Source organism: Aedes aegypti, chromosome 2, assembly GCF_002204515.2.
Source record: "Aedes aegypti strain LVP_AGWG chromosome 2, AaegL5.0 Primary Assembly, whole genome shotgun sequence".
NCBI lineage: Eukaryota > Metazoa > Arthropoda > Insecta > Diptera > Culicidae > Aedes > Aedes aegypti.
Window position 1 is genome coordinate 324399436 of NC_035108.1, and position 14782 is coordinate 324414217.

Consider the following 14782-nt stretch of genomic DNA (forward strand, 5'->3'; position numbering starts at 1 on the left):
GGCTTTCATTTATTGAATTTATTTATTCATGATTCCTGAATTCAAAGATATGTCAAAGAATCAATCATAAATCATTGATAAATCAATCTGTTATCAAAAATTGCGTTATAACAGAAAATTCAAAATGCCCGCCAATTTTATTTTTTTAACTTCAAATGAAAGGTATATCCTTCCTCTATTGACTGTTAAACGAGAAACTTGCGACGATCGAAGCGCCACCATAATTCATATAACGGAGGGTATTATAACTAACTTGGAGGTGATGATTTCGCAATTTTGAGGTTAACATCACCTCCAAACACTAGCGATTTTGCGGTGGGATGTTGACGTTTGATCACGAATACGATGTCACTAAGTTTGTCATGTGTTCCAAGGGAAATATGAGACATATCACGTGAAGAAATACCCAAGATTTATCAAAATATGGACTTTCGCAAACTGTATAGCTAGCTGGCGTACGAGGGGTCCACCAATTTGAGAAAACCGATAGGACCACCCTTAAGTTTTATCGAAAACTAGCGATCAATGACATAAAATTGGAATTCTAATGATGGGTGCCGATGGCGGTCTGGTTTCAACGAGAATTGCTCAACTGGAAAGCATATTGTTTAAATCGACCCAGTGCTTGAGTCGCGATAGGATTTTTTTTCTAACAATTTCCTCGGGCGGTGTGAATTGTGATCAGACGCTGATTTACCTGGCTTAGCAATTACTTTGACCTCGTTGAACAGGTCAAGCAACCTTTTTTTTTGCGATATCAGGGCATTTTTTAGGAAGATTGAACTTAATCATATCGCGTCCCGAGAGGAGTTGTTTGATGAAAGAAGAGTCATAGAAAATTCAAACATTCAAATTTCTCGTGAGAAATGAAACGCCGCTAATAACTTTGCTTCTTTGTTTTGATTAGATTCTTCAGCTTTTTTTTAGCTTGGAGTACTCTAAATAAAATTCTGAGGTACCATATCCTCGAAAAGCTTTAAAGGCATTCTCGATACAACTGAGTTCATTCATCGTCCTAACCAGGTGTGGCTGGTCTTCTTTTGAAGGATGCTCTTGGAACTCGTTGTTTTTGGGATTCGCAAGCACTTTTATAAATCAATCTTGTTGAGGTGAAGATGCATCGAAGCCAAACCTCCAATTTTCAAAAGTACAAATCTAGAGAACCAGACAACCATTTGTGCTGAAAATTCAACTCACATGTCTCTCGCTGCTGGTGACCAATCGATCATATTTTAAGCGCGAAATTTGCTTTTGAAAGTTCAAGGTTTGGCCTCGATTCATCTCCACCTTAAAAATCGATACTCGTTCAAAGGTCAGAGAGAATTGAATGATTCGACATCAAAAGATTGAGCTACAATTTAAGAAAACTTCCGGGTTCTACTTGTATTTCCTGTAAGGATTCCATCAGGACTTTCGGAGACATATAAAAGGATTTAAGTTTAGATGATCACGGTTCGATTTATTCATGTCACGTTTTAAAATATTTTATTATCGTTCAATTTGTTAGGTGTCAATAGGTGTATAATAATACTAGGTTTTTTTAACTCCATCGATCTAGGCTTCTTTTCGCCTCTCTAAAATAAGTACATAGTGGTAAACCGGGAATTAGTTCTATCTGATCAGTAGGTATCGTATTATTCAAACCAACAAACAAGGATATTATATGCACAATAGTTTAAGGTGACATAAAAGTAACAAATTCAAACATATTTTTTATTTTTTGGAGGTATTAAGTGGGACAACTTACAGGATGTTTTGATGTGCTTCGTATTTAAAATTTTTGACTGTTTTCCATAACAAACTTAGTTTGTGACTAGAAGTAGATGCTTTTCAAACAAATACAAACTTGTTTTAAACTTCTGCACACTCGCGGCACTTATTTTATAAAGGATCAATGGTAAACGACTTTCTTCCATTCGTTCATCACTTGCAGTCTTGGAATTATTGTTACAAAAAATAAACTTTATTCATAATTAATGGAATTTAATGACTAACATAGTAGGAATGTTTAATTTGTTGTAATAAGGAATTTAATTTAAGTGGTGTGATTTGAATCATGCATTTTACGCAGGCTATGCGAGCGATGGTGGTTTTAGGTTAAATCTCAAAGCATTGCCACAATAAATGCCACAAATATTTGCAAAACATAAATTAAAATTAGTCGATGGCTTCCAAAATCACATATATTATACTTTGTTCAACTCTAGTTGGACTTGATCACTTTTCATCATATCTACAATGATGTTGTAAGGTAGACAACTAATGATATCACAACTACAATAAACAAAAATACTACTTACAACTTATAGCTCAGGTGCACTATCTACAATTTGCAAAATTATCTTCTTCAGTATTCTACTTCTTTGCTATCGATCGTCCCTTATACTTATCAAAAGAAGCAAAACGAAGATCACTCATACAAACTTTTCGTAGACCTTCTCACAAAACCGGAAAACTTTTCTACCATCCTCAGCATCTGGAGCCCTAGTTTACGTTTTAATTCGTCGACCGAGGCGCGTCGTGTTGTACTTGGCGTGACCATTCCGGACGTCTCCGTTGGCTAGCTTGACCCTGCCCGGTGGGATACCATTCTGTTTGGACCGGCTCTCGAACAGGACGTCCGAATCAGTTTCCGAGTCCGACATCGTCGTTCCGGTGCGAGTGACTGAAAACAGAAATAGGATTATGTCAAGATTGGTCATTATGATTACGGTTCGTAGCACCCTTCTGATAACATTTTTGTTATTACTAGTTCGCCCTTGGTGAGTTCGCCACTAGATTCTAATGATTTTTTTTTTACATTTCACAATTCATTTAAAAATTAATTATTCTTGAAATCTTCTTGAAAATTGGATTATTCTATTCTTTTTGAATTAATCATTCTTGAAAACTTCAACTTCGATTTTTCAAACAGTTTTTTAACCTGATGATTTTGATCGCTGTTGAAAATTATTTTGATATCTTCTAGAACTAAGAAGCGTAAATTGGCTGGAAAATACGGACTCGCTTGAAAAATGATAAGGCGTGCCAAGTATATTTTTGCAATTCAACACTACACATCATACAACTACAGAGCAGTAACTTAATTATTAACACTGAGAATGTCAGTGGTTCTCACAGTTATACTCTTCTAAATTGACCATACAATTCTACTCTGCAAGTTATCTCGCCTCGGTTTTTCGTCGCAACTAGTATCCTGGTTGAACTCTTATCTTATTGGAAGAGTTCTGCGAGTGAAACTAAACAATAGCGTGTCGTCGCAATTTTCAATGACGCTGCGTTGTATATTGAGGAAGGTTGCAAGCTAGTATAGGCGTATGATTTCAAACTGTTTATCAAGGTACGATCCATTGATGATTGTTTGCGCCTGCAACATAGACTACAACTGTTTGCTGAATGGTGTAACAAGAATAAGCTCATCATCAGTGTTGTAAAATGTTATGTAATCACGTTTTATCGTACCAAACGTCTATAACATTGACGGAGCCGTCCTGACAAGAGTAACCGGTGTTCTTGATTTAGGTGTCCAGTAGAATACAAAACTTGCGTTTGACAGCCAACGATCGATGATTATCTCTAAAGCAGTGTTCCTCAACCAAACTTGGCGGGCCATACCAATGATTTCAAATCAGGACGCGGGCCGCAAATTATGTTGAAGATATTTAAACAACTTTTTTTAAATTCTTATTTTGTATCCACGGAGATGAAATTTCAAGCATCTTTAAAGGTCTCTCCATGAAAACATAATGATCACAGCGATTGAGGAATTGTTGATGACATTAAATATCAGGATTCAATTTCATGGATTCTTTGGGAAATATTAAATTTACTGCGATTGTAGGAAAGCAAACAAATTGACCATGATTTAAATACAGTTAAAGCTCCATGAGTCGATGTTTCATCACCTCATGGAATCATACAAAAAAAAAACAAATTTTCAAGATTACTAATGATGGTCCCGTCAAACAGTTTTCCGAAGCATTTCTGATCCATTACTCAATATTTCATGAGTCGATGTTTCCTGCAGGTAACGACTCATGGACTGTGATCGTTTTCAAAAACAGATTTTCTTAGAAAAAAAAAATACACAAAATCGGGCTCTTCTGAACCAACACATATGTGAGTAATTTTCACAAACGCTGAAAAATCGATGTTGTGCTGTTTTATGCTTTATTTTCACAAATTTAATGACACATTGAGATGCCTCATATTGCAAATCATCTTCATATGTCATTTACTTTGCGAAAAAGCAATATAAATCAACAAAGGAGCAGTTTTTCAGAATATATTGAAATTACATATATAATGTGTTGATTTTCTGCGAATCGTACTCAATTATGTGTAAATTCGTTCAAACGTGGAAAAATTGAAATAGTATAATCAAAAATTTACTAATTGCGGGCCAATTGACATTAACATTCAAAACCTGTTCGCGGGCCGCACAAAATGCTCTCGAGGGCCGCATGCGGCCCGCGGGCCGCAGTTTGATGACCACTGCTCTAAAGCCACACAACGTTTGGAATCCATCTTTAAAATGGCGAAAGATTTCGATGATCCGCATTGCCTTAAGGCGAAGATGAATGGAAGCCAAACCTCAAATTTTCAAGAGCACAAATCTGGAGAACCAAACATCTGTTTTCGCTGAAAATTTAATCAATTGGTCAATAGCTGGTGGTGACATGAGAGTGGTGACCAATCGATAAAGTTTTCAGCTCAAACGGGTGTTCGGTTCTCCAGATTTGTGCTCTTGAAAATTTGAAGTTCAAGTTTCAAAGTTCAAAACGTCTCATGTCTACAGCCAACCCTTTTTTCGACATCTATGTTCTCGATGATGAAATTCATTTGATCCATTTGTAGTCCTATTATTAACCTTCCAATCGTCGCGTGGTAGCCCACCGTCAGTTGGTTCTGTTGTTGTGAACGAAAAGCGAGGTATTTTCACCAGTGTTGTACTGCCCCTCTTTGCACAACAGTCCCAAGTTGGAAAACGACAAACTGAGAAAAAGACGATTGAAATGTGGAAACAATTTCGCTCCATTTTGAGTCTTTATTTGGCCTAAAATGTGTTAAATTGCTACATATCACTGTTTGTGGAGTACACGAACAAACCTAATAAATTTCTTTTGAATTCAAGTTGAAAATTTGCCTTAAAATGCACAAAAATCGCAGCGAGACTGTTATGCGATTATATACAATATAATATACCAATGTAATTGCATACCACTCCCATCATGTTCATCGGCTCGTTCGATAGCTACTAAAACACTCGTTGTTATCAATGCACTGGTTGTTTCGGGGGGACGTCATTTGGCATAAAATAATTTGGCATAACGGTCATTTGGCATAATAGTCATTTGGCATAATTGACGTTTGGCATAATCATTGAAAACTGGGTATGTTTTTAGCATTTCATTGCTAACATTCTCACATGTGATTTTTCCTTCTTCTGATCATAGGCTGTTCTTTCTAATTACGTTGTTAAACTAGTGGTTCGCATTGTAACTACTACATTTTAACATTTTCATCGACGATTTTCCCTTCTTTTGATCACAAGATCTTCTTTTAAGTAGAACTATTTACTTTTCAAATTTCTTTGTTTATGCCAAATGTCCATTATGCCAAATGACCATTATGCCGAATGACTTTATGCCAAATGGGTAGCCCCTCGATATTAAGGCGACTATCGAGTTAGGGAAATATCGTGTTTCGATTTTTCAAACAGTTTTTTAACCTGATGATTTTGATCGCTGTTGAAAATTATTTTGATATCTTCTAGAACTAAGAAGCGTAAATTGGCTGGAAAATACGGACTCGCTTGAAAAATGATAAGGCGTGCCAAGTATATTTTTGCAATTCAACACTACACATCATACAACTACAGAGCAGTAACTTAATTATTAACACTGAGAATGTCAGTGGTTCTCACAGTTATACTCTTCTAAATTGACCATACAATTCTACTCTGCAAGTTATCTCGCCTCGGTTTTTCGTCGCAACTAGTATCCTGGTTGAACTCTTATCTTATTGGAAGAGTTCTGCGAGTGAAACTAAACAATAGCGTGTCGTCGCAATTTTCAATGACGCTGCGTTGTATATTGAGGAAGGTTGCAAGCTAGTATAGGCGTATGATTTCAAACTGTTTATCAAGGTACGATCCATTGATGATTGTTTGCGCCTGCAACATAGACTACAACTGTTTGCTGAATGGTGTAACAAGAATAAGCTCATCATCAGTGTTGTAAAATGTTATGTAATCACGTTTTATCGTACCAAACGTCTATAACATTGACGGAGCCGTCCTGACAAGAGTAACCGGTGTTCTTGATTTAGGTGTCCAGTAGAATACAAAACTTGCGTTTGACAGCCAACGATCGATGATTATCTCTAAAGCAGTGTTCCTCAACCAAACTTGGCGGGCCATACCAATGATTTCAAATCAGGACGCGGGCCGCAAATTATGTTGAAGATATTTAAACAACTTTTTTTAAATTCTTATTTTGTATCCACGGAGATGAAATTTCAAGCATCTTTAAAGGTCTCTCCATGAAAACATAATGATCACAGCGATTGAGGAATTGTTGATGACATTAAATATCAGGATTCAATTTCATGGATTCTTTGGGAAATATTAAATTTACTGCGATTGTAGGAAAGCAAACAAATTGACCATGATTTAAATACAGTTAAAGCTCCATGAGTCGATGTTTCATCACCTCATGGAATCATACAAAAAAAAAACAAATTTTCAAGATTACTAATGATGGTCCCGTCAAACAGTTTTCCGAAGCATTTCTGATCCATTACTCAATATTTCATGAGTCGATGTTTCCTGCAGGTAACGACTCATGGACTGTGATCGTTTTCAAAAACAGATTTTCTTAGAAAAAAAAAATACACAAAATCGGGCTCTTCTGAACCAACACATATGTGAGTAATTTTCACAAACGCTGAAAAATCGATGTTGTGCTGTTTTATGCTTTATTTTCACAAATTTAATGACACATTGAGATGCCTCATATTGCAAATCATCTTCATATGTCATTTACTTTGCGAAAAAGCAATATAAATCAACAAAGGAGCAGTTTTTCAGAATATATTGAAATTACATATATAATGTGTTGATTTTCTGCGAATCGTACTCAATTATGTGTAAATTCGTTCAAACGTGGAAAAATTGAAATAGTATAATCAAAAATTTACTAATTGCGGGCCAATTGACATTAACATTCAAAACCTGTTCGCGGGCCGCACAAAATGCTCTCGAGGGCCGCATGCGGCCCGCGGGCCGCAGTTTGATGACCACTGCTCTAAAGCCACACAACGTTTGGAATCCATCTTTAAAATGGCGAAAGATTTCGATGATCCGCATTGCCTTAAGGCGAAGATGAATGGAAGCCAAACCTCAAATTTTCAAGAGCACAAATCTGGAGAACCAAACATCTGTTTTCGCTGAAAATTTAATCAATTGGTCAATAGCTGGTGGTGACATGAGAGTGGTGACCAATCGATAAAGTTTTCAGCTCAAACGGGTGTTCGGTTCTCCAGATTTGTGCTCTTGAAAATTTGAAGTTCAAGTTTCAAAGTTCAAAACGTCTCATGTCTACAGCCAACCCTTTTTTCGACATCTATGTTCTCGATGATGAAATTCATTTGATCCATTTGTAGTCCTATTATTAACCTTCCAATCGTCGCGTGGTAGCCCACCGTCAGTTGGTTCTGTTGTTGTGAACGAAAAGCGAGGTATTTTCACCAGTGTTGTACTGCCCCTCTTTGCACAACAGTCCCAAGTTGGAAAACGACAAACTGAGAAAAAGACGATTGAAATGTGGAAACAATTTCGCTCCATTTTGAGTCTTTATTTGGCCTAAAATGTGTTAAATTGCTACATATCACTGTTTGTGGAGTACACGAACAAACCTAATAAATTTCTTTTGAATTCAAGTTGAAAATTTGCCTTAAAATGCACAAAAATCGCAGCGAGACTGTTATGCGATTATATACAATATAATATACCAATGTAATTGCATACCACTCCCATCATGTTCATCGGCTCGTTCGATAGCTACTAAAACACTCGTTGTTATCAATGCACTGGTTGTTTCGGGGGGACGTCATTTGGCATAAAATAATTTGGCATAACGGTCATTTGGCATAATAGTCATTTGGCATAATTGACGTTTGGCATAATCATTGAAAACTGGGTATGTTTTTAGCATTTCATTGCTAACATTCTCACATGTGATTTTTCCTTCTTCTGATCATAGGCTGTTCTTTCTAATTACGTTGTTAAACTAGTGGTTCGCATTGTAACTACTACATTTTAACATTTTCATCGACGATTTTCCCTTCTTTTGATCACAAGATCTTCTTTTAAGTAGAACTATTTACTTTTCAAATTTCTTTGTTTATGCCAAATGTCCATTATGCCAAATGACCATTATGCCGAATGACTTTATGCCAAATGGGTAGCCCCTCGATATTAAGGCGACTATCGAGTTAGGGAAATATCGTGTTAAAGAACACAAAATCAGGGTAGCTTTGGTTGAAGGGACCATCGAGGTATTCATGAAAACCCACATTTATTACACATTTTATAACTCGATATCGAGATACGGAATAGCGAGTTACGGATAGTATACTGTATGTCCATGGATGAATCACCAGATAAAAAAAAACATCGGATTGAATGATTTCTCAAAACACACGTTATGATGTGGAATGCGCTTACAGTCATGAGTCTCAGTCATGAGAGACCCAGATGATCATCTTTTGGATAATGCGGAAATGGAATCCGATGGAAATGATTCGAGATGTTCCAGAACAACCTTGCTAATCTGTTATATGGGAGATTCAGAATGACGAAACAAATTTTTCAGGCAACTTCTGTAAGCCTTGACCGCAGATCTAAAATACAGTGGCTCGTGGGATGTGCCGAGCCAAAGTCTTTCTGTATTATCCCAATTAGCAGATGAAGCAGGTTGCTGATTGTTTTTATATGGAAATCTTGCTTTTGCATTGAAAAGTTTTTATTTTGCACACTTACAAGCAATCCTTAAGTCAATTTTACTAGTTATCGAAAAAAGCAAAACTAAGTTTTAGTTCGATATTCCTGAGCACCAGCAAAGAATCATTACAAAATTTAAATAAAAAATGTAAAATGAACTTTATTTTATTTTTTGTTGCTCATTTGTACTAATATTTGTATAAGCCTTATTTAAAATGAAAATTTGTAATGCATCGTAATTGAAAATATATAATTATGTGTGATATACACTAATTTAAAAATATTTTCGAAACAACGTGAATACATGACATTTACAATGTCGTAGGCAAGCGTGTATTAAATACAGTCAAACCTCCATGAGTCGATATCTGAAGCAATCATAGACTCATGGAAACATCGAGTCATGGAACAGAAATGCTTTGGAAAGCTGATTGAGCGAATCATCATAGTTACCAAAAAATTTTGTTTAAGTATGGTTCCATGAGTCGATATTTAGACATAGAACATCGACTCATGGAGGTTTCACTGTATAATTGATTTCCCTTTACTTCGCTACACATCAGTGAATAACTAGTAGTATTGAGAGTCCGAATGTACACGCAGCGAACTAGACTATCGAAATTCATACATTTTTCCTTATGAAAGGTGGAACAATTATTGCAATGCGAGCACTTTATGTACCATTCCAGCATCACTCCACATCAAGGCGTCGATAGGCGCGTGGTATACATACGGGCCTATCGATCGCAAGGTTCTTGGTTCGATTCCAGGTTGCCGCGAGAACATTTTTTGTTTTCAAATTTTGGTTTCATAAGGCAAATTTATGAATTTCAATCCGATTCCTTGTAGCGAATTTTCATAAGGGGTTCTTATGTATATCGATAGTCCATTTGCCTGAGTGTAGTACTAGAAGTGGTACCCATTCTGAGCCCGATCACTATACGGACTTTGATGTGACTGTTATGCGAATATTTTCAAGATGGGACAACACAAATGGGGTTTGTTTTTGTACAAGTTAGGAACAAAGGCAACTTTTTTAGCAGTTTTTATCGATCCTCGACGATGTTGAGTTGATTTATGCAAAAAACGCAAATCGGTCAAAAGTCGACATGGGACTGTTATGCGATTATGGGCAGTAGTACAAAATACAACAGCACGATGACTGAAGTGTTAATTAGAAAACCAAACAGTTGAATTGTGTATGATTACCAATTTAATAACAAGCTTTGAGATTTTGGGATCAATTATTGTCTTGTAGACAAAATTTGCTGCCGGAATGAAAAAGTAATCGCCTATCTTGATGATGTGCGAAATGACTTGTCCATAATGATTAGGAAAATCTTTTTTAATCGAAATTCGCTGTTGAGAATTTTTTTTTATTATTGACACTTTACACCGCATTGGTGCATTCGTGTCAATCAAAACTATGTATTCATACAACAGTTCACATGTTTACAATAGCAGTGTAATTTAAACATCTTCCTTTTTGTTCTTTCTGGATCTCGTATTATGGATTCTCCACTCTCAACCAGGGTCACTCTTACTGCATGTTCGTTTCGTTTCATTTTCCAACATTCCATCCGCTTCAGTTGACAACCGCCGCTTTCCAGATTCGAGCTCTGATGTTTCGTTTCTACGTTGATCATCACGATTGTCGTTGTTGTTCGCAGTTTTAGCATGTTCGCTATCATCGGTTGAATTTGACCCGTCGGCAGTGTTGCCACATTTATATCTGTACCGAAGGCTCAAAAATCTTTTTTATCTGTACCGGTGATTTTGAAAATCTGTACCCAAAATCTGTACCACATACAACATAAATTGTTGTAAGAAACTCTTGAAATCCTTATTAATTTAGAAATTTAACAAAGTTTTAATTGAAATAATATCACCTTTCAAATAATACATATTAAATTCTATGATATTAGAATCTTTCAATAATAGTTTCATGTAAATTATTTTCGAATTTCAGGCATCTTTTGGATTTTGTTTTACAAAACTCGCCAATTCAAAAAATCTGTATTAATCTGTACTTTTCGGTGGAAATCTGTAATCTGTACTGTACAGAATCTGTACCAAAAACGAAAATCTGTACCTTTCCAGATAAATCTGTACTTGTGGCAACACTGCCCGTCGGTGTCAGTCGATGACGCTTCAACGGCGTCGCGTCGAACGTGTTGGTTGTCGGTTTTGTTTTGCACATTGTCATTGCATGAAGCTGTTTGTGTGCGCTGCTTTAGATCGACACGAGCCGACTGGTCGTTTGAGTAGTTAACAACAGTGCTGTGGTTTTCTACCACAATGCATGACGGTACTGTCTTCTCCATCCTTATTCGGACTATACGAACGCCGTTCGGCACGCCCGAGAAGAAGTTTTTCCAAACTTCGTTTTGGACCTTTCCGTACTGCTGCAAGTGTTTTGTGATGACGGTGTTGGACAGATGCGGTAGAAGGTCGAGAATCCTCACTGTTGTAGTGGGGCCATCCAGGTAGACGGGAACGTAGTAGTCCACTCCATCATAAACGAAAGAGTGCTGTAGATGGTGCTGTTTGTGCAGCCGGGGAGCTACACCTGCGTCGATCATTTCAATATACACACACTTTTTCAAGTTGTGCAATTGAATGCTCTTCACATCGGCCATGTCGAGCTTGATGATTTTTTTCAGAAATTGTTCTACCTGATCCAAAGTGGGTCTCTTTGGCAGGACGCTGGAATCCACGACGAGAGTGTTCCTTCTGTACGTGGACATTAGGGTGCCAATGAAAATTGATTTTTCGAATTTCAAAAAAAGGTAGTGCTCAAAAGTTTTGTCTCCTCGAAAAATGTCCCCATTCAAAATTTGAGCTCAATCGGACTTCATTAAGTGGACCCCCAAAGCGGTCAAAGTTTGGCTTTTTTGACCCATGAAAAATCTCCAAAGGGGGGGTACATGAAATTTCCAAAATCGAATTTTTTTTTTGATGCCAGATGTCTTAGAAATGCATGAAACGTCGAGATCTGATGTTATTTGGAAAAAAATTTTTTTTGAAAAAATCGACCTTTTGGGACTTAGTATTTTTTTGAGTTGGGGGAGTGAATTGAATTTGAAATGAGCGATTTGAATTCAATTGCTTAGAAATTCAAGGCAATAGTATTGAAACATATCCTATATCATTGTTGACCACTGAAAGCATATTATATGTGATATTGCATTAGGGTGGTTCATTTACTTTCCATTAGGGTGGTCCTTTTTGTTAAAAAATAATAAAAAATATAAATAATAGAATTTTAATTGAATATTGAAGACAATAGTATTGGAACATCTCTCACATTATCGTAAGCCATTTTCTACATTTAAATTGTGGTATTTTAATAGGGTGGTTCACTTATTTTCCATTAGGGTGGGCCTTTCTGTCGAAAAATCATAATTTGAATGGGATATTAAAAACAATAGTATTTTATCACCTCTTTCATCATCGTAGGGCATTTCCTTCATTACTTTCGTGATATTTTATTAGGGTGGCTCACTTTTTTCCATTGGTGTTTGCCGAAAATTTAAAAAAAAAATCAAGAAATTTTGAATTTGATCCTTTTTTTAGCACAATAGTATTTTAACACCTCTTTTATAATCGTAGGCCATTGTCTTCATTTTTGTTTTGAGAGGCTTTAAATTCATCTGAATTCATGCGCCTCTAGTTCCATTTGGACACTGTTAACATATTTCATTAGGGAGTTTCTCTCATTTTCCATTAGGGTGCCTCATTTTTCGAATAGTTTAAAACTATGATTTCTCGCAAAAGTCTCGTTCACTTTCCTTAATTATGGTGTCATTGTAAAAATTTCAACCTTAATATCTACAGACCGAAAGATTATGGTGTGGACTACTACATAATATTTGCGTAATGTTCGACGAAAAATGTAAAGGTAACTTAGTTAACAACAAAAGAGTTTTCTAGAAAGCCTCTCATTGTTAGAAAGGTCCTTTTGAAAAGTTTTGCGTGATTTTCATTCGGAATGCAACACAGAGGAAATTTCGCAGGAAATTCTAAAGGAAATTCCGAAGGAAATTCCAGAGAAAATTCCGAAGGAAATACCGAAGGGAATTCCAGAGGAAACGAAAATTGTAGAGGTACTTCCGAAGAAAATTCCGAAATAATTTCAAAGCTTCAAAAGAAATTCCAAATGAAATTCCGAATCAAATTTAGCATGAAGCTCCAAAAGGAATTCCGAAGGAAACTCCAGAAGAAATTCCGAAGCAAATGGCAAAGTAAATTTCGATGAAAATAACTAAGGAATTTTCTATGGAATATCCAAAGCAAATTTGTAAGGAAATTCTCAAGAAAACTCTGTAAAAATTCCAAAGAAAATTGTAAAGGAAATTTCTAAGAATATTCCGCACTAAATTTCGAAGGTCCAAAAGAAATCCCAAATGAAATTCCGAAGAAAGCTCCAAAGAAAATTTCAAAGTAAATTCCAATGCTTCGAAAGAAATTCCAAAAATACAATTCTGAAGGAAGCTCCAAAGATAATTACACAGGAAATTCCGAAACAAACTCTAGTAGAAATTCGGAAGGAATCTCCAAAGAAAATTCCAAAGCAAATTTCAAAGGAAACTCAAAAAGAAACTCCGAAGAAAATTCCAATGAAAAGTTCAGAATGAAATTCCGAAGGACACTTCATAGGAAATTTCGAAGGAAATACCACAGAAAATTGAACAGGGCACTTCTAATGATACCGACGAAAATTCCACAGGATATTCCGAAGCAAATTCAGGATAAATTTCCAATTTTGATGAAAATTCCGTAGAAAATTTCAAAGGAAATTTCGTAGAAAAGTCCAATAAAAAACTTTAAAAGGAATTTCGAAGGAAATTCCGATTAAAATTCCAATGGAAACTCCAAAGAAAATTCCGTTGAAAGTTCCAACGAAAAAATTCATATGAAATTCCGACAAAATTTCTATAAGGAACTTTGTTACATCTTTGAAGAATAAACGAGAACTGATTGTTAAAACTGGAATTGCCTACGTTGTCACAACCGAATCGCGTGTACTATAGCAAGCAGAAGGCAACGTACTTTTGGTTCGGGAATGAAGGAGCCCAAGGCTGAGAATCTCTTTTGAAAATATAAACTAAACACTTTTGTTGCCCTTCATCGTCGCCCATCAAGCTATTGTCATAATTTGAATACGTCAAAAATTATTTCATTCCTTTTTTATCTGTATTTTGAATATGGCAGTTAGAGTTGTGCTTCAATGAATTCACTGACTATTGTTATTGGAACGTTTTATTTTAACTATTCAAAAGAAAACCTTAATGAAAATATCTTAACGAAGAGTTGCATGCCAATGAAGAATCATGATTCAAAACTATACAAACAAAGTTGATTTTTTAGATCTGTTGAGAATATTTTTTTTTAATTTACAAATTAAATGATCACCCTTATGCAAAACTGAGGACAATAGCCCCAATGAAATATCACATATTATATGTTTACAGTGGCCTACGATGACATAGGAGTTGTTTAATTACTCTTATATTTTCTATTCCATTCAAATTCTCAATTTTTTTAAAGGACCACCGTAATGGAATATAAGTGAGCCACCCTAATAAAATATCACGAAAGTAATGAAGGAAATGCCCTACGATGATGAAAGAGGTGATAAAATACTATTGTTTTTAATATCCCATTCAAATTATGATTTTTCGACAGAAAGGCCCACCCTAATGGAAAATAAGTGATCCACCCTAATTAAATACCACAATTTAAATGTAGAAAATTTTTTCAAATAACACCAGATCT

General features: G+C 35.8%; 1 protein-coding gene across 1 annotated transcript in view; it reads right to left on the reverse strand.

Moving 5' to 3' along the window:
* Window positions 1-1438: 1438 nt before the first annotated feature.
* LOC5576176 (dyslexia-associated protein KIAA0319-like protein) overlaps window positions 1439-14782 on the reverse strand; it is a 79823-nt gene continuing 66479 nt past the window's right edge. The window contains exon 7 of the mRNA XM_021845850.1: window positions 1439-2665. Within this exon, the coding sequence (XP_021701542.1) occupies window positions 2490-2665 (176 nt within the window). The 3' untranslated portion in view covers window positions 1439-2489. The remainder of the gene's footprint in view (window positions 2666-14782) is intronic.